Source organism: Pyrus communis, chromosome 11 (genome assembly GCF_041283825.1).
Source record: "Pyrus communis isolate YQ-2024b chromosome 11, ASM4128382v1, whole genome shotgun sequence".
Taxonomy (NCBI): domain Eukaryota; kingdom Viridiplantae; phylum Streptophyta; class Magnoliopsida; order Rosales; family Rosaceae; genus Pyrus; species Pyrus communis.
Genome location: NC_142575.1, coordinates 3,127,193 through 3,148,392, shown reverse-complemented (window position 1 = coordinate 3,148,392; position 21,200 = coordinate 3,127,193). Strand labels below are relative to the sequence as shown.

The 21,200-nt window shown below is 42.5% G+C and overlaps 1 protein-coding gene and 1 pseudogene across 2 annotated transcripts; one reads left to right on the top strand and one right to left on the bottom strand.

Annotated features, from left to right (window-relative positions):
- Nucleotides 1–13,361: 13,361 nt before the first annotated feature.
- Nucleotides 13,362–15,541, top strand: LOC137741530 (cytochrome P450 714C2-like; annotated as a pseudogene). Its single transcript, XR_015953268.1, has 3 exons — nt 13,362–13,578; nt 14,244–14,634; nt 14,950–15,541. The product of XR_015953268.1 is annotated as a cytochrome P450 714C2-like (transcript).
- Nucleotides 15,542–15,839: 298 nt separating this feature from the next.
- On the bottom strand, nt 15,840–19,169 carry LOC137742753 (cytochrome P450 714C2-like). Its single transcript, XM_068482696.2, has 5 exons — nt 18,750–19,169; nt 17,840–18,066; nt 17,435–17,682; nt 16,696–17,050; nt 15,840–16,441 (listed from the first exon to the last, which is right to left on the bottom strand). The coding sequence occupies exons 1-5, from the start codon at nt 19,033–19,035 to the stop codon at nt 16,016–16,018; spliced, it is 1,542 nt and encodes a 513-aa protein (XP_068338797.2). The 5' UTR covers nt 19,036–19,169; the 3' UTR covers nt 15,840–16,015.
- Between the last annotated feature and the right edge of the window lie 2,031 nt (nt 19,170–21,200).

The following is a 21,200-nucleotide window of genomic DNA, read 5'->3' as shown; positions in this document are numbered from 1 at the left end:
GCATTCAACCGAAGAACGTAGTTAGCTTATTAGCTACTCGGCCTGCGCGCGACGTAGGCTTCGTAATTTTTAGGGTCAACATTTTGGCACGCCCGGTGGGACATTGTACTAGACCTTTGGAGTTCATGACCATTGAGACATGGTCTGTAAAGAAGAAAACAATCATGGGAAAGTCAACAACTGACTTACCAGTGCAAGGCCCTGGGCAAGATTTGTCTCAGGCACAAAATCCAATCATTGTTGCATCACCCGAGGCTACAAGTACGACACGCCGAGATAAGGAAATTTGTAACAGCGGACAGCCTTGCAATCCAAATATTCCCAACCAAACGGCTGGTATTTTCACTGAAGGAATAGTGGAAGATTGTGACGAAGATGGTGGGGAGGGTTCTGATCCGCCAACTAGGTCGTTTCTTCGAAGACCACTTGATGAACAATATCAACAGGTCGAGCAGTCGATTGGCCAGTAAATGAATGATTTACTAGAAGCAATATGAAGCAACAGTGATACACAAACCAGGATGCTTAAACTATTGGTCAGTAAAGCCTTCGGAGATGGCCACGTCGGCCAACCCCGACAACCTTCTTTTGCGAATGTCTCATTACAAGCCTAGAAATGATCTGCTCGTCTACAACCAATTGACTTAGAGAAAAGAGGCGGATCAAGCAATAGATCTGACGGACCTGACCAAGGAGTAGAAGCAGGATCCGTTAATATGACCGAGGTCCAAATAATGATTGACTCGGCCCTAAAAAAAGGGCCGAAGTTCCCAAAATTCATCCACCCGTACCCGACTTGTGTAGAAAGGTTCGAATACCCTAGAGGCTTCAAGATCCCTGACTTCAGTCTGTTCGTTGGAGAGTCGTCCTTATCTTCGTTAGAACATGTAGCTCGGTTCACGGCGCAATGTGGGGACGTCAATAGTGACTTCCATAAACTACGAATATTTAACTTTTCACTGACAGGGTCATCTTTTGCTTGGTACATTAATCTTCCACCAAACTCCGTCCAGAGTTGGGAATAATTGGTCGAGAAATTCCATGAACAATTTTATCGACCAGAGATGGAAATGTCTGTTTCATCGTTGGCTAGGATGGCTCAAGCTTCGAACAAGTCATCGATGGAATACTTAACAAGGTTCAAGTCGGCCAGGAATTGGTGCCAAGTACCTCTTCCTGAAGTTGAATTTGTCAGAATTGCCCTAAACGGCCTGGACGTGGAATACAAAAAGAAATTCATGGGGGGCAAATATTCGAGATATATACGAACTTGCTTAACATGTTGAGCAATATGATTATTTACTCCGAGAGGAAAAAAATATCGAAGTCCCCATCCCGGGGAACACTATACAAGAATCCCATGGTTAGCTACGCATTGGTCGAAGGTGAGGACCCCTAGTATGCCAGTGTCGACGCGGCTGAGATAGTGATAGATAAACCATACGTTTGTAAGGTATTAGCTCAAGTAAGTCCTAAAGACGCCAAGACCCGCTCGGCCACCGAGGAGATGAGTAAAACATTGAAAGTTTACACTTTCGATATCACCAAAGCCGATGCAATTTTTGACCAGTTGTTGGTAGCAAAGATCATCAAACTTAGGCCAGGACACAACATCCCTAAGGCCGAAGAATTGAAAGGCAAGACATATTGCAAGTACCATAATTCAAACAAGCATGCTACCAATAATTGTGTTGTGTTCCGTGACGCGATCCAAAATTAGATCGAGAAGGGTAAGCTAAAATTCCCGGAGAAACAGATGGCGGTCGACGTCAATCCCTTCCCCTCACCAATAATTGGTATGGTGGATGTTCACCTCCCTAAAAACAAAGGAAAAGGAAATGCCAAATTCGTCCCGGTGCAGCATGTCCGTAAACAAAATGGTCAACCAAGACTGAAGATTGATTTACTTTCAAATGCACCACCCACGGAGCCTTCAGGGCCAGCCATCGATGAACCCATGTCAGGTTCTAGTTCCAAAGAAACTCATGAATCAATGGTTTTATGCGAACATTGTAAAACACGAGTTGAACCTAAAAAGAGGGCATCTTCGGCACCAACTTCAGGCCTACCATCCACAACCGCTACAAAATTGCCAAAGAAACTCGGTGCTGGCCCACGACGCCAAGTGTTTGAGAGACTCGGTCCACAGGTACAAGCAAAAGACCCAGCCCCAGTCAGACGGCGTCTTGACTTTGACGCACCATTATATAATAAGGATTATTACTCGCGCAACTCAAGCAGTTCGAGTTCGTCCGTCGATCGCAAAACCTTCAAACTGCCTAGGCCAAGAGACCAACGTTGGTACAGTTATAATTCCCCAACTGGCCTGTATACGGCGTTATCTAAGTCTAAAAAACGTTATCACCAACGAATAGATTGCATGGCTCGACGACAAGATGCGCAGGCCAATTCGACTACTCGGTGGCAGCCAAAAGAGGCAGTAGAAAGTGGTGACGATCGGCCTACCCCGACTATCATGACCGAATTACTTGAAGGGAAAAAGGCAGTTGCTCGCAACTTTGAAACCACCATTAAAGAGTCTAAGAAACGCATCAAGCTCCTTCTTCGGCATGGGGAGATAAGGGCTCGTCTCAAGCATTTTAGACAGGAGGCTGAAAGAAAACTTCTTTCGTTACCACCGTAGGAATCGTTAGTCAAAGTACGGCACAATCTGCACCCTTTATTCCTCGGTGAATCCTTGGAATACATGCGAGAATTTCATAAGAAACATTCCGTCAATGACTTATACGGACTACCCAAGGCATGTCAGGAAGCCCTCGACCTATCACTGACTTACCCTGCTACTGAGCAAATTATCCAAAAAAATTTCGATCCAGCAATGAAAGCTAGGTTCCAGCATATACGTGAGGTTCGGGTTCTCGGCTTTGAGGTCAACCCATACACAGATATAGACACCGCCGAGTTACCCTTTTCACTCGAAGACCTTCAGCATTTGCAATATCATTTCGAAGTTTTCTCAGTCGTACCCCTTTTCGACCTTATGACCGATGAGAAAAATCGGGTGGCACGTTTAGACGCATACCTGGACACAAGGAATGCCCGGATCGCCTGCGAAAAACAAACCCGTAAAGTACTACAAAAACGAAACCAATCTTCGACAGTAAACACACTCGAGGTAGGTAACGAGAATAAAATAGATTTAGTCCATACGTTTCAGGAGCAGGTTTATACCGAAGCGCTAAATAGACCAAGTGAAGACCTTCCAACGAATGATACTACATCCACTACTCTAGAAGACGACGACCAAGACCCGATGGGTCCCTCGGTCCTCAAGCATATGGAGATCAATATGGTTCATGTCTTACTAGCTGAGTTTCAACCAAGTACCCATCAATCAAATTTTTTGGATGGGGACGTGGTTGCCGAAAAAGCAACACAAGTGGATTTCGTCGCTACTAACGAAGATGGGGAAGTCAGTAAAGGTGACAACCTTAAGGCAGCCCTGATCGAATTATTTCCCTGCTCCCCATCTGTTAATCTCCAATATCTAAAGCCGTTATACATCACGGCTCATATTGAAAGATATCTCATTTCCAAGGTGTTTGTCGACTGTGGAGCCACAGTCAACATCATGTCGATTTCCATCATGAAGGCATTACGCCATTCCACTGACGAGCTTATCTCATCAGGGATAACAATGAACAGCTTCATCGACGACAAGTCTCAAACCAAATGAGTGCTCCCGTTAGAAGTCAGCATTGCCGGTCGTAACCACATGACGACATTCTTTATAATTGATTCAAAGACTGACTATAATGCATTACTCGGCCGCGATTGAATCCATCAAACAAGTTGCATTCCTTCATCACTATACCAAGTTCTCATCTTTTGAGATGACAAATCGGTCATAGTGCACCTAGCCGATAATTAGCTATTTGAAACCAACATGATCCAAGCTCGCTATTATGACGATCACGTCGGCTACATCACCCTTCAGGGTTTTAACGAGGATGGACGGCCGACCAGAATTTCGGTTTAGAAAGCTATTGAGGTAGGCGCCGAGACCATACAACAGGATTCGGCGAGACTCGACTTGGCAGATCTCATTACCAATGCCAATGATTAACGCCACCACATAAGAAAGGCGTCGGGCCACGGTTTCGTCGACCATGGAACATCTACTGGCCCATTGGTATGCCATTGCAAAGCAACCACATTCAGGCATAAACTTAATCGAATTTTTGGCCGAAGCGGATAACTGCCCCGATCTATCGTTCGACAAAGTTCAGGCTGCACCGGCCGAACTCAAAGATATTCGGCCCCAGGTTAAGGACCTATTGGAAGAAATCAACGTTAGCACAGCCGATGAGCCTCGACCATTGTTTATTAGTGCGTTATTACCACCCTCTATAAAGGTCGAGCTTTGTAAATTGCTTCATGAATTTAAAGATTGTTTCGCATGGAATTATCATAAGATGCCAGGCCTCGACCGAAACCTCGTCGAACATGAGTTACGCATCAAAGAAGGGTGTAAGCTTTTCCGACAACCTCCACACCGGTTCTCGACAGAAGTACAACTAGGTATAAAGGACGAACTAGTTCGGCTTCTGAAAGCCGGGTTTATTCAGATCGCTCGGTACGTCGAATGGTTGGCCAATATCGTCTAGGTGTTGAAGAAAATTGGAGCCCTTCGCATTTGCATCGATTTCTGTAACTTAAATCTGGCCACTCCCAAGGATGAATACACAATGCCAATCTTGGATTTACTAATTGATGTCGCAGCCAATCATGAAATGATGTTCTTCACGGACGGCCATGCCAGTTACAACCATATCTTTATTGTTGAGGCTGATATCCACAAGACCGTCTTCTTTTGCTCGGGGGCACTCGGTACCTACGAATGGGTTGTTATGCCATTCGACCTCAAGAACGCCGAAGTCACATACCGGCGAGCCATGAATAAGATATTCCATGACTTGATCGGTACAGTCATAGAAGTTTATATCGATGATGTGGTGGTGAAATCGAAAAGTCGCCGAACACACCTGGATAATCTTCGGTAAGCATTCCTCCGCATGCGACAGCATAACCTCAAAATGAACCCGGCCAAATGCGCCTTCGGTGTATTGGTCGGTAATTTTTTGGGTTTTTTGGTACACCATCGTGGCATTGAGGTCGACGAAAATAAAGCTTGCGCAATCATTAGCGCTCCACCCCCGATGACCAAGAAGCAACTCCAGTCATTGCTCGGGAAATAAATTTTCTCCACCGTTTCATTGCTAATTTGGTGGGCAAAATGAAAGCATTCTCTACGCTCCTTAAACTTAAGGACTCTGACAAGTTTGAGTGGTGCGAAGAATACAAAACGGCTTTTATGCAAATCAAGGTGTCCCTTACCACACCACCAGTACTAGTTCCACCTCATCACGGTAAACCTCTCAAACTGTACATTTCGGCAGCCGTCGAATCCATCGGTTGTCTCATCGCGCAAGATAACGATGTTGGGCGTGAACAAGTTATCTTTTATCTCAGTCGCAATCTGAATTCACCGGATCTCAATTATTTACCCGTCGAAAAACTTTGCTTAGCTCTGTTTTTTGCCGCATTAAAACTTCGACACTATATGCTCCTATCAGTTATGCAGGTCATTGCCCAAACATATGTTATTCGTTACATGCTTACTCGGCCTATCGTCAAAGGCCAAATTGAGAAATGCACAATGGCTTTATCAAAGTTAAGTTTGCAGTACGTACCCCAAAAGGCCGTCAAAGGCCAAGCTCTCGCCGATTTTTTGGCCTAACACCCTTCTCCTTATGGCTTTGGGGGCAACGACGTCGACATCGGCTTAATCACAACACGTGACACCCACTTGACGATGCATTTTGATGGTTCTAGCACCTCAACCTCGGCTGGTGTTGGTATTGCCATTCAATCGCCCGACCACTACCGGTAGTATTTTTCTCTCAAGTTAGATTTCGGCTGTACGAATAATCAAGCCGAGTATGAAGCTCTTATCATCGGCCTCCACGTCTTGCACGATTTAAGAGCAACCCGTGTTCTCGTCCTGGGTGATTATGAATTGGTGATTAACCAACTCAACGACGTTTTTCGTTGCATGAGTTGTACTCTGACACCCTATCATATGGTCGCCACCTATTTGGCCGAGTCGTTTGAACGGATTACATTTGAGTACATTTCACGTATTCGGAACACTGACGCCGACGAACTCGCCCAAATCGCCTCCGGAGCACAACTTACGGGGGCAAGCTAAATCGGGTAACACCCACAGTCCTGCGATTATACCTAGCCTTAGTCAATCAGCAAATTATCCAACACAATCACGTGATATGCATGAGGGTAATGTCGTTACCATCATTACTAGAGCGGGGAGACCCCGTAGAAGTATGTGCTGTCGAGACACTACCAGACGATTTTACGGTATCTCGATAACCCCAACGGGAACCACGACCGGAGAACAAGGGTCCACGCCACGAATTACGTATCATACCAAAATGAGTTATACCGAAAGGGTGAGGATGGGTTACTATTACTGTGCCTAGGCCCACAGGAGGCTGTCCAAGCAATGGCCGAAGTACATAAAGGAATTTGTGGAGCTCACCAATCAGGATGCAAAATGCGCTGGTTGCTCCGACGACACAACTACTTCTGGCCAAGTATATTAAAAGATTGCATCGAATACGCACGGGGATGCATACTGTGCCAGATTCATGGACCAGTGCAGAAAGCCCCGGTCGAATTACTCCACTCAGTTACTAAACCATGGCCGTTCAGGGGATGGGCAATGGACGTAATGGGCAAAATCACACCATCTTCTGGAGTGGCAAAACACACATGGATAATAGTAGCAACCGATTACTTCACTAAATGGGTCGAGGCAAAATCGTATGCCGAATTAACAGCCAAAGAAGTTTGCAGTTTTGTAGAGGAAAATATTGTGACCAGATTCGGTGTGCCAGAAACAATCATAACCGACAGTGGCACAATCTTCACAACCGACAGGTTTAGGGAATACACGACGAGTCTGAATATCCGACTTGAGCAGTCTACACCGTATTATCCACAAGCGAACAGGCAAGCCGAAGCAAGCAATAAGGTATTAATCGGCATTCTTGAAAAAATGGTAAAAGAGAAGTCTGGGATGTGGCATTTAAAGTTAAATGAAGCATTATGAGCCTACCGAACTTCACCCCGGTCCGCCACCGGAACAACTCCCTACACGTTAACTTACGGACACGACGCTATGTTACCAGTCGAGCTAAGTACAAACTCATTACGAATGATCGAGCATAACAGTTTGTTTAGTGTCGAATATAGTCAAGCTATGCGACAAGAGTTAGAAGACTTAGAAGAAATTCGGATCAACGCGTGTAATTTATTAATAGCACGGAAGAAAATTGCCGTGCGAGCTTATAATCAACGCGTCAAACAAAAAACATTCGGCGAAAGAGAGTTGGTTGGCAAACTGTGTTACCCGTAGGAATTAAAGACCCCAGGTTCGGCAAATGGTCGTCGAATTGGGAGGGACCATTCATCGTCCACAAGGTTCTCGGCAAGGGGGCATATCATCTCAAAGACCGGACCGGGTTAATTCATGAATTACCAATCAATGAGAAGTTCTTAAAAAAGTATTATCCGGTCACATGGGAAATGCAAGAGTAGTCTATTTCATTAATAAGCTCGTAAAAACGAGTATACAAGTACATATGGTTGACTTATTTATAGCTAGATACCCTTAAGGTGAAGAGAGAAGGAGAGTTTCGAGAACAGCCTTCAATTCTAACCACCTCACTTCACCCATCGTGACCTCGGCATGTCGATTCCTTTTATCTATCTTCAACTGCTCGATATGCCGCACATTAGCCGCATATTCGGTCAGGCATGATTTACCGCTCGACTCGAAATCTCTTGCTAGCTCGGAAGCTACTGTCGACCTTCAATTTTGAAGTTCCGCAATTTGACGGTCAAGGTCGACCAGTGCTGCTTTTTTCATCTTCAGCATATCGACCCGTGGACGCAAAGCTTCTTGAACGACCATCGTAACTTTCAAGTCATCTTCGGCCCGAAGAACTATCTCGAAAATACCAAAATACTCTCGAGTTCGTTCCAGAGCAGAAGAAGCTCGAGTAAGGGCTTCGTTGCTTAATTGACCATCAACCGTAAGATCTTTGAGATAAGTCCCTACGGAGTCGAGGCCCTAGCACTCAAGGATTTGTAACGCCAAAAGAGATAGCAATTCTTGCGGCTTGATGAGGGCATTTGGTTCGATTGTTGACGTGAAAGTTTTTGTTGCGGTCACTGAAGAGCCGGCCGCCCCCGAAGTAGTCGCAATCAAGGTGTCGAGCTCGACCTCCCATAAAGGCTGCACAGAAAGGAAAAATGTTAGCAGAAGGAAAGTTATATGGAATGCATAACAGAAGGGATGTGTTTCTAAACCTGCCGAGAGGAAACTTCAGACATGTCCTCTAGTTCATTGCTCGAACCGAGAGAACTTAATGGCTGAGCCCAGTACCTAAGACCGCTTCTCAATTCACGCGGCCGATGAAGGTTATCTACATTTGATAGCCACTGAGGTGGCCAGGAAATATAGACAACACCCTTCGGTGCATAAAATCGTCGATGAAATGAACATTCGAGCACCTGACATTTAATATTTTCCTGGGTTCAGACGCGTCATAATAAATTTAATAAAGAAATGAGAAGGGGCCTTACAAAAGCCGAGGTAACTTCTTGTGGAGGAATGTTGAGGTCTTCATCTTATGGATGGAGCGGAGTTTTGGCCGTCGCCTCAGGCTCAACTAGGGGTCCTTCTTACGATCGGTCGAATGAGGATCCGGTTGGACGGCCGCCTCGACGATAGGGGGAAGATTGATAGAAAAAAGGTTGGCTGGTCGAGGGTGACGCTCCAGCGGAATTTCATCACCCTCATCGCTCTCATCATCCTGAAATAAAAAGCGTTTACGACTTGAAAATCGGATAAACGAAGATCATTAGCAATGGAATCATACCTCTTCCAAAATGATCGTCGGTCGTTAGATGGGGGATGCCTCAACGGGTAAGGCCGTCTCCTCCAAAGTAGGAGCAACGACCGGCTCCGAAGCCACAGCTGAAGCAGCAGTCGGTTCGGCCATAACCCTAGTTGTCGGTACGGCTGGGTGATGAGATGGTGATGGCAGTTGGTCCGTCAAGGCCTGGACAACCAGGACGGGAGGAGAGACGATAGGAGCGGTCGCTCCCGTGGTCTGGCTAGAGATGACGTGAATCTTCCGTTCCCTTTTTTTCGCCAATTTCTTGATGCGTTTCGAAGGTCGATGAGCGTCATCTCCCATCTCGGCGTCGTGATGGAGTCGCTTGGTCGGTGGAGTTCGCCCGGTAATTGTAATCTTCTTCAAATAGGGGACCAATTTTTTCTTGGCCATCGCCGCGGCAACCACGTCTGCTCGTTTCAACACACGACCACCTGAGAGAGTGAAGTCAAGTCAGTAACATTGAGCAAATAATTGAAGTACAAAATGAGGAACGATAATATACCTTAGGTCGTTTCTTTGGATTGGGCTGTAGAAGCTTGTTTGGGTCGGTTGCCGAAGATGTGGGAAGATTTTATTGACCACATTTTAGCCGAGACGTTAAAGAAGTCACGGGTGTACTCTTCCTACCAGTCCCCAGAGGTGTCAGTATCCAGAGATTCAGGAAATGTCGGTCGGAGTCGAAATTTTTTACACTTATCCTGAAACTCTTGTTCCGTCGTTTTACACTCCCTCTCGGAGGAACCAGAAAGGCGTCCTCGACTTAAGAGGAAGCGAAAAGCAAGCAGAGGTACTGGGCAACCTTGGAGGTAGCCGAGCTGCCGGGCAACGAAATGGGGATGATAGACCTCCCAACTGGCTTAGCGAGCATCGTAACCGAGGGGAAGGTCACGTGTCAATACGAACAACCCTTAGTGTTGACAAAGATCAGCATCTTCAGTCTTATCCCATGCTGTCTTCGGAGGCCGGATCGAGGCAGGGTATTCCTGACGTCAACATACTAAGAACTCGTCGTCAGAAAGGACGTCCAAGCTGAAGAAGTGCTTAAGGACTTCATCGGCCCGATGAAGAGGCGCCAGTCGAGAGGCCAATTGAGGACCAAACGTTGCGGTAGGTTGAAAAACGGGGACTTCGGGCTGAAGTGTGGAAAATTAAACCTGCAGCCAGATTTGGAATACCCAGAGGGGTCCGTTCTGGTGCGGGTCGATTTTGTTAATAGTTGTTTCGGCCAAACAACGGAGAAGATTGGCGAGGATGGCTGGACTGAGCGCCAAGGAGTGACCGCTAGCCAAGGCTTGAGCTACCAGCATGTTCTCGACCAAGCACTTATTCGACTTGGTACAACAGATAAACTTGTTGTACCAGTAGAACAGGAAGGATTCGTGCTCGCTTTTCTTCAAGCTCGTATCCCTACGGCAGGCAAAGTGGAGGATGAGGGTGTTGTAGTTGAAAAAGTTCTTATGCAATTTTTGAACTTCTTCTTTCGAGGGTTCCTGACCTCTTCGGCTGAGTGTCTCGATGGCCCGATCGTCGAACAGTGTTTTTAGGTCGAGGTTCGACGGGCACCCAAAAAGGGTATCATCTATTAGGATACCAGATAGAGAAATCCCAAGGATAGCTGAAATATCAAAGATAGTGGGGCTGAGAGGGTCGAAAGGAAGGATCATGATGTTGGTGGTCGAACACCACAAACTCAGAGCCGCCATGAGCAGCTCTTTATCTATGATGATCTCCATGGTCGAAAGCTTAACGACGTCGTAAATGTCAAGAATTTCCCATTCTTTGCCGAAGAATGTTTCCATTCGTTCGACCCAGGCTGCGGTGGTTGAGGGCTAAGCTCTTTGGGGTCGTGCCAAACACCATTTCAACCAGTCAAACCCTTGCAACAAGAGTGTTAGGCACTGTTCCTTGAGGAGATTGGTGATGAATGATGACACTGCATCTTTAAAAAGTAGCCCCAGAATTTGATGAGTGGTGTTTAGGTCACTCTCGAAGGGTAGCGTTTTGATAGCACTCTGGTCGATGAAAACTTTGCATTTGTTGCACTCGTCGGAGAGCTTTGAGATGAAGGAAGCCATTGGTGAGGATTCAAAGGTTCGTGTGGGTTTAAAAGGGGTTTGTGAGAGATAAGCTTGAGATCTTATGGTTTGAGAAAGCAAGAATGGCGAAGGGAAGTTTCAAAGTTTCTAAAGGCGTGAGATGCGAATGAGAGAAATTCAGGTATTTATAGGCATTTTAGAATGAAGATCAAATGTTTGGTATTCAGAAGCGCTAGATTTTTGAATTTGAGGGAAAATCAACCGGGAAATGGCCAATCATTTCGGATATCTCGGGAATCATCAAGAGTAGGATCGAGGTTTTAAGGGATTTGGGATGCACGATTGCGTGCGGCGGCGGTTTTAATGCATTGATGAGGAAGAGACGTTTCGACGGGCGCACGTTTTCGAGGGCCATGATTAAGAGTTGTTAGGTTTATCGGGGAATCAACATGTGGCAGGACGTCGGGAGTAACGAAGATCGTGCAATCATATTCCATAAATGCACATGGTAATGGTTATCGAGAACAATTAAGTCTAAAGGCAAAAGATGCTTTCACTTCTTCAAGGTCGAGATCTGACCAAAGGTTGGCAGTTGATGACCTCAGAAGCGAGGGGCAATGTTTGGGCCCAAAATAATATTATTGGGCCGAGTGTAGGTTTGTGCTCGGTCCAAAGCCGTGTCAAAAATACTATGGGCTGTCTGGTGATTCTGGGCCATTCAGCAGGGATGGTCAAGTCCTATTGCAAAAAGGAGTAGTTCAGATAAGAAAAGGGGTCAAGGAAGTCCTAGTGCAATGAGAATTCTCGACCAACAATGAATAAAGCCTCAACAAGGGGTGAGTTCAAATTCCTAATGGGAGTAGGGTTGTTCGAAGCAAAGTTGGAACGAAACAAGAACTTCCAATTCATATATGAGTTTAATTCGATCTCAAGAAGGAGGTGGTGTTATAAATACAAGACATCATGCAACAATTCGGGACCTTCAATTCAACACACAATTGCCCTGCGCAAAACCTCTCAAACATCTTGAGATTTTTTATTTTCTTTTTCTCGCCGACATATCTTCAGTTTGGATAAACAGCACTGTGAAGGCAACCGGCGAACACCTTCAGTTTGGATAAACAGCACTGTTGCCGTAGAATCAGCCGACCGAAGAGCACCTTCAGGTTGGATAAACAGCACTGTGTTAAGGCCGACTGGTTACCTATCCAAGTCTCGATCGACAAGGGTTTTCGAATCCTTATCGGCAGAGGTTATCTTATTAGCCTTTTCGACGAAGTAAGGTGTTACGAGTTACGACATTCGGCGTACTAGACGCCGAGTGATTTTATGATTGGATACTCACAAGTGAGTTTCAGAGTTCGGCATTCTGACGATCGAACCACATTCACCATCAAGACACACATCACCTTTGAATACTTGTGTCTGTACAGTCTGGTGTCGATTCAACGTGTTTATACTCTTACGAATATAATCACTGTGACCGAATCCGACGCCGACGATTTGTGAACTTCGCATAACTAGCAGTCTTGTCTTCAGGCTCGAGAATCCAAAGGCCGAGATTTGTTCCTTCCTCGGCCGCAGTCACAAGATAAAGAAGTCAGCAACGCGCTCAACGCAACATCAACAAATTTTACTCCTCGACCGAGCTCAGCCGACGAGTTGGCACGCCCTGCATTCAACCGAAAGACGTAGTTAGCTTATTAGTTACTCGGTCTGCGCGCCATATAGGCTTAGTAATTTTTAGGGTCAACAATATATCACGACAAAATAGTGAATTTGACTGGTCTTTGTCATTGTCTTTTTCTTTTTTGAAGATGAAATACTATTCACCAACTAGTTTGAATTCTCTGTTTTCTCGGTCACTAAACAAAACTCATGGTGGCTCAATCGATTATAATGATGACGAAAAGCCCTGCGTGGTTGGCATATACGGCGACCCGAAAGCCACCCAATTCTGCTATTTTCCCTACACGATTAGGAGGAAGTCGAAGAGGTTGGAGAAGATCCAGTAAGACGGAGGAAGTTGGAGAAGCGTGAGAGAGAAGATGGGTTGGTGTGGCTCTGCCATTTTTGTTTTATTTTCATTTTTATTAGGATAAGCATGGAAAGATAAAATTTGTAATTTCGTAGCAATGAATTTTTAGTTTAATGTGTAAAATAATTCACATGCTTTTATATTGATAATCATACGATACTCAAATACATATAGCGCAGTGGATGGAGGGGCAGGGGGATTTATTTAAGGGGAATATATGTCAAATTGTCAACTATATATGCCATCAAGCAATGCCAAGGTTTGTAATCCTTGTAGGGAATGTTTAACTCAATTACAGAGTGTTCAGTTATTCAGCTAAACTCGCGGAATAGTAGAATTGAGGAAGGAGTAGGAACTGCAGACATAAAAATTGACAACTATATCAGAAGATTCTCTGGTGATGCTCTATCAAGAGCTTGTTTCGGGAGCAATTATGCCAAAGGAGAACAAATATTTCAAAAACTAGACAAGCTCCAGCATGCTATGTCCAAGAAAGGTTTTTTTACTAGAATTCCTGGAATGAGGTATTTTCTACTTACCAGAGCTTCCAAAATATGAGCTCGTTTGGAAGTGCTTTTAAAATGATTGAAAGTGCTTTTAGAGAAAATGTTTTGAGTTCCAAAAGAACTTTAAGTGTTTTCTGTAATAAGCACCAATTATGTTCTTCTTCCAGGAAGCACTTTAAGTGCTTTTCTAGAATTTACTTGCATTTTTACTAAGAATTAGGTCCAAAAACATTTTCACTAAAAACATTTTTAGCTATTTTAAAGGCACTTCTAAACGAGCTTTAAATCTAAATAAAACTATTTACGTCACATTTATGCATATTGTATTAAGTAAATGTGTTGCATGTTACCAAAATATAAGGACAATGTGAATAAAAATAGAAAAACACTAAGGGAACTCTCTCAAAAGGGATTCTTTATGGATTCTTTGTCACCTTATGTTTTTGGTATAATGTTTTATAATGTTGACACATGAATTGACGTTAAACTGTGAAGTGACAAATAATCCCACTTGTGAGAGAGTTCCCTTATAATTTCTCATAAAAATATTTGTATCGCGTCAATATTTAAGACTGATATGTAAAGACGTCGTCAATAAATGTGTTGCATATTACATGACTATATAAATATAAATATATATAGTACATATTACTAGCTATATACAATGTTAATTGCCATCTTATTTACTGTAGCTACCTTCCTACAAAGAGCAATAGAAAAGCTTGGGCAATAGAAAAGGAGATTGCCAATTTGATAATGAAGACTGTAAAGGAGAGACAAGCAGCTGGACACGAAAAAGACCTAATGCAAATGATTCTTGAGGGTGCAAAAAATAGTGGGCTTGGTCGAGAAGACAGACCAATTCATTTCTGTTAACTGCAAAAACATCTACTTGGCCGGGCTATGAGACCACAGCAATTTCCGCCACATGGACTCTCATGTTGTTGGCTTCAAATCTACAATGGCAAGAACGTGTTCGAGCAGAGGTCCTTGAGGTTTGCCAGGGTCGCACACCGGATGCTGATATGCTTCTTAAGATGAAACAGGTAGATATTTTTATTAACTAATTATTACTTGTAATTCTAAACATATCATGTCATTTCAATTATATGAAGTTTTGTAGCCACTATGGAAAAAACCCAGCAATAGCCACAGTAAACTGTTACTATTTTTTCGGTGACTGGATATTAGTGACGGGAAACCGTGCCTAATAGTCAAAAAGTCAGTTGAAACGACATTAGGCACGGTACTTTTGTCTGCCATTAGTAAGGGAGAAATAGTACGGTTTCCCCGTGAGTATTGTTGTTCTTTTCACCAGCTCATCATGTCTAAATCATTAGCCTAATTTTTGCAATGTTCAGCTAACAATGGTGATTCATGAATCGATGCGCCTTTATCCCCCGACTCCTGTGGTATCAAGGGAGGCTTTCGCGGACATGAAATTTGGGGACATTATTGTTCCAAAGGGTGTCATCGTTTGGACTGTGATGGTGACAGTGCATACTGATCCAGAAATTTGGGGACCAGATTCGTACACATTCAACCCGGAGAGATTTGCGAATGGAATTATAGGTGCTTGCAAGCTTCCTTAGTTGTACATACCGTTCGGGGTCCAACCACAGGTATGCATTGGACAGAACTTTGCTATGGCTGAACTCAAGGTCTCATATCTCTCATATTGTCCAAGTTTTCCTTCTCGCTTTCTCCAAATTACATACACAAACCTTCTCTGAGATTGCTTATAGAGGCAGAACATGGAGTTCGTCTTTTGGTCAGGAAGCTTTAAAGCTTCTCTTTTGGATTGAATGATAGTAAAGAGAATAATGACTAATCATTTTCCTTTCATGGAAAAAGAAAACACAGAGTTGAGTTACCTGCTGTGCATTTTAGTTGTTCACTTGTTTTAGCTTGTATTGCTTGTTCACTTTTCTAATAATAATGTAGACTACTATAGATACTGCTTGTTCTCCTCTTTTTAAATTATTTATTGCAATTGGACATGTCCATGTGTTTGCAACATATGAGTTGCCTTTTGCTATACGACAATATTTTACATTAAAAATGTGCTTGTCATAGTAATGTTGTAATAAACTCATCATTTATGAAAGTCAAACATAAAACATTTAATCTATAAGAAAAGAGGAATATCACTAGTTGTGCATTAGTGCATGGACAAGAAATCGGAGATGTCCAATACATCTTTTGAATTGATGGGAATAGAAGACCAATATAGATCTTAAATTGACGGGGGTAGAAGAAAAACGAACTCGTTATTATGAAATTTCACTATGTAGTTACAAGCGCAGTACAAATAAACAAGCCTAATTGAAACCAGCAACATCAAGTGAACAAACTAAACTCTGGAGAGCAGGGAACCTAACTAACCTCTCTTATTTTTCAGCACAATGATAATCTAGCTGCTTCTTGTCATATCTTTTTCACCAAGAGATCAACACCATGTTCCGGCTCCACAACTAATCTAAGAGTAGGTGCATGGCGGTACTTGGGAGAAAGTGAGAAGGAGAAGTTGGATACTATGAGAGCTATCAGTACCTTGAGCTCAACCATGGCAAAGTACTGTCCTAGACAGATTCGAGGACCAACTCCGAATGGCATGTACAAGTGTGGAAGCTTGCAAGCGCCTGTGATCCCATTCACAAACCTATCGGGTTTAAACGCGTACGAATCTGGTCCCCATACTTCTGGATCAGTGTGCAGTGTCACCACCATGGTCCAAACATTAACACCTTTTGGGACATGAATGTCCCCGAACTTCATGTCCTTCAATGCCTCCCTTGACACCACACTAACTGGGGGATATAGACGCAACGATTCATGAATCACCATTGTTAGCTGCACACATAATTCAAAAGGTCAAGTTTATGGTAACTGATGCATGAAACCCAAAATTCTAAAGGGCGCTGAGTTTAGAGATCTCGAGGCGTTGTATACAGTATACTACTATGCAAGACTTTAATTTCATAGCATTATCTCAACTATATATCTTTCAAACATGGAAGAATTCCAAACGTTGATCATGTAAACATACATCTTAATAAGGGAGTATAATGATAAAATGTATATCATAGTCATGTAAGATCAAATACCTGTTTCATGTTACGAACCATTTCAGCGTCTGGAATGCGGCCCTGGCAAACTTGATGAGCCTCGGCTCTGACACGTTCTTGCCATTCTTGGTTCGAAGCCAACAGCATGAGGCACCATGTGGCTGCAACTGCTGTGGTTTCATACCCGGCCAAGTATATGTTCTTGCAGTTATCAACAATGAAGCGGTCTGTTGCCTCCTGGCTAAGGTTACTGTTTTTAGCACCCTCAAGAATAATTTGCAATATGTCTTTCTCATATACTGCTGCCTGCCTTTCCTTCACTACTTGCTGTATCAAAGTGCTAGCCTCCTTTTCTAAGGTCCAAACTTCCGTATTGCTCTTTGTGGGAAGGTGTCTGCAACAAGATTACGATTAATTAATAAGATTATGGGTAAACAAGTATTGATTTCTAGAATAGTGTTATATGTACAACATCAGCAGACCAAGTTAATCAATTATGTGAGAGTACATGTATATCTACAAAAGATGTTACCGCATATGTATGCATATATGTGACAAACATAGATTTGGCCAAATTTGTATAGCTGGTTATGGATTTATATAAGGAAGACCTAATAGTGGAGAAGAAGAACTCTGCAACAAGGATGCCATGACGATATCTCAAGCCAATCAACTGTTGTTATGTGGAAATGTTGAAACCTGTGGTAGTGCATGATTGGCTTGGGATACCACCACAACGGCATCCTAGATGTAGATACGTTTGCTCAATGGTGAGTACCTCATTCCAGGAATTCCGGCCAGAAAAGCTTTCCTGCCCATAGCCTCCTGGAGTTTCTTTAGTTTCTGAAATATCTCCTCCCCTTTGGAATAGTTGCTTCCAAAACAAGCTCTTGAGATAGCATCGCCAGAGAAGCTTCCCATGTAGCTGTCTATTTTTATGTCAGAAATTCCTCCCTCTGCCTCAATTCTACTGTTCCATGAATTTATCAGTGTAACCGTAGACTCCGCAATTAAGTTAATCATTCCCTGTGGGGTGACCATATATAATTACAATCAAAACAAAGGTGGCCTAGAGATTTTTTTTCAACCATCTTTCTATTTCTAATACTACACCAAGGACCGCTACTACTAAGATTACTACACCCTTGATCGTTTAATAACGACTGCTTAAGAGTATATATACCTTAACTTTGTCCATGTATAGTTCAGGAGCAATGATTTTGCGCTGATGCACCCATGAGGCGCCATTTGAGGTTAAAATACCTTGACCGAGCAAAGGACCGCGTTCTTTAAATTGATACGTTGGTTTCCCCAAGTCCAAGGATGTGCATGTTGTAATCTCCCTCACTGCATCAGGTTGGTTCACGTATAATATTTGTGTGTTTCCAAGTGCAAACACAAATACTTCACCTGTACAAAATATTTCCCACTAGCCGTTAATCAGCAGACAGAATTTCATCATTGACAAAAAAATCAACTTAATTTTCTAATGGCCATAAAATTTGAATATGATTATATATGCATAAACTTTAGTATCCGGGGCGGGGTTTCGTATCCGATCCCTTTCATGAAAGTTGTCCTCGTATGCGATGAGGTGAGGATCATGATCATAAACGTAGTACTAAATACCCACCCACCCCCTCCTCCTCTCTCTGTTTCGTATCCGCATGGGTATTGAAAATCTTAAAAACCCGTAGGTTCCCAATTTTAAAGGAATTCCTGCCAAGATGACGGATCCTGCCGTAGGTGCCTCTACATGAGCTTCGGGTAACCAAATAAGAACCGGTACCATAGGTACTTTGACGGCGAAAGAGGTGAAAGAAGCAATCCATAGAAAGATTTAGCGCCGCTCACTAAATTCTGTGGTTAATAATATTTGTAAATCAGTGGTTCCTGTTTGGAGAAGAATCAACAGAGTAGCTAATAGCATAAAAACAGAGCTAAGTAAAGTATAAAGGAAAAACTGATATGCTATATATGACAGACATATATATCTGACCCCTTCCATGAAAGTTGTCCTCGTATATGATGAGGAGAGGATCATGATCATAAACATAGTACTAAATGGATAATTATATGCATATTATGTATACCGTATAGTTTCCTCCACTTCTCAAAAAATGGAAAGAGAAGAGCAGCACAATTGTGAGAGATCGGGGGTTCAATGGTAGAATTGCTGGAGCCTCGAGCCTTCTTTATCTCCAAAATATTTCCCACCAGAAGAGTTTGTGGAGGTCCATTGATTCCTTGCTTGGTTAGCAAGGAACGAAGCCTCTTCGGCTTCGCCACAAGCCCATTGTAGAATCGTGCCAACAATCCTATAAACCCTAGCAACACAAGGGACGTCAACAGTTTTGAATCAAATTGGAGGAGCTCCATTGATGCAATTTGACTAGTTAGCCTTACATATCGTTATATACGGTAATCAAGAATGGCCAATTCATTTTAAGGTTGTCAAGTCACAGTTCTGTGCAACTGGAATTTCTACGTCAACATCAAATCCAAAGTTTAACAACCACTGTACAGTCGATAAATTTTTAAAGCAAATTTCATAAATTGAAAACTCACACATCTTGTAAAAGCAGTCTGAATGCTCACTGCAAAAGTAGTGTGAATGGCTAAAGCAATGTGAATTTCCACATGATGACTTTGACCAGTAGGTATTGGTCTCTTAGCTTTTGTATTTTGGACATCAAATCATGCGATGGCAAGTATTGATGACATTAAACCATTTCTTAGGCCATCTCTAACTGAAGGATTTAAAGGGTTAGAGTGCCGAAAATAGTCCGAAAAACATTTCCAGCCGAGGGCTAGACCAGATGACTTGTGAGCCCCATGGAATTAAAAAAGGCCAAAGGGCTGGCCCAATCTAGCCAGCCCTGGGCTAGCTAGAAATATGAGCATTCTTGTCGAATATAACCGACAGCATTGTTATTAATCTTGTCAACTATATCTGACAGGAATGCTCAAACAAATTTTTGAATCCAACGGCCAGCTGAAGCCAGTTACCGTTGGATTCATTTTTATTTTATTTTAAATTCTTGAAAATTCTAATTTTTTTTCCTATAAATACCTAAACCATTCATTCACCATTGACTAAATTCTAATTATGACCCGGCCATAGTTGTTTACCTCTGACTATACTCTCCTACAATGGTAGATGATGAAGATGATGTTGATTATGGATATTAAATTTAAGTTGTTGTAGTTTTTAAATTTAAGTTAATGTTGTTTTTAAATTTAATTTGTAGTTTTTAAATTTAATTTGTCGTTTTTAAATTTAAGTTGTAGTTTTTAAATATAAGTTGTAGTTTTTAAATTTAAATAATAAATTATGTTTGGCTCTTTAGCCCTCAGTTGGAGATAATTTTTTGTGACATGGCTAAAACAAGCCCTATGGCCATCGGTTGGAGATGAAGGCAAATATGGTCATGTACTGTTCATTAAAATATTAATAACTTGGAGGGCCAGAGGGCTAAGACCATCTCCAACCGAAGGGTCCAGAGGGCCGAAAATAGCCCGAAAACCATCTCCAACCAAGGCTAGGCCAGAGGGTTGTGGAATCTGAGAGGGCCCCACAGAATCGAAGAAGGCTAGAGGGCTGGAGGGCTGGCTGCAGCTTGGGGCTGGCCAAAAAATATAGCATTCCTATCGTTTATGATTGACATGATTACTTAAAAAAAATTTTGAATACAACGGCTAGTCAGCTAGCCGTTGTATTCAATTTTTTTTTTTTTTTTTTTTGGTTTTTTGGGCCAATTTTTTTTTTCCTATAAATACCTAAATCATTCATTAAATTTAAGTTCTAATTTTTTTGGTTTTTTGGGCCAGTTATCGTTGTAGTTTTTAAATTTAAGTTGTTGGATTTGAATTTAAGTTGTTGTAGTTTTTAAATTTAAATAATAAATTATGTTTGGCCTTATAGCCCTTTGGCTCTCGGTTGGAGATGGAGGCAAATATAGCCCTGTACTGTTCATTAAAATATTAATATATTGGAGAATCTTGGTGGGCTAGAGGGCTAAAACGAGCCCTCTGACCAGCCTTTGGTTGGAGATGGTCTTACTCTTTGTCTGGGGTTACCCGTGCGTGTGTGTGGATAAGGCAATCGCAACTCTGATGTCATTAAACCATTTCTTACTCTTTATCTAGGGTTTATAAAGTAATGTGTACGACCACTTGGTGTTACAAGTCCATACAAATTACGCTCATCAGGTCAGGTCTTATTTAAATGCAGATAAGTTGAATTTGGGTTGATTAAGAACTCGTTTGGATATACTTTTAAAATGACTGAAAGCGTTATAGATGAAGACATTTTTGGAAACAATCATTAGTAAAATGCTAATAAATCTTGAAAAAACACTTAAAGTGCTTCCTAGAAGAAGCACATAACTGGTGCTTCTCATATAAATTACTTAAAATGTTTTCGGAACCCAAAAACATCTTCTCTAAAAGCGCTTTCAGTCATTTTAAAAATACATCCAAACAAACTCTAAATGTTCAAAACATTATCTGTTTGATTAAAATATAACTCACTTTTTCATAAC

Excerpts from the sequence above, each read along its gene's own strand:
- LOC137742753 (XM_068482696.2), bottom strand. The coding sequence starts at position 19,035 with ATGGAGCTCCTCCAATTTGATTCAAAACTGTTGACGTCCCTTGTGTTG. Across the intron at positions 17,683-17,839 it reads TATACATGGACAAAGTTAAG|GGAATGATTAACTTAATTGC; the intron begins GTATATATACTC and ends GTCACCCCACAG. Across the intron at positions 16,442-16,695 it reads TGGTTCGTAACATGAAACAG|CTAACAATGGTGATTCATGA; the intron begins GTATTTGATCTT and ends TTATGTGTGCAG.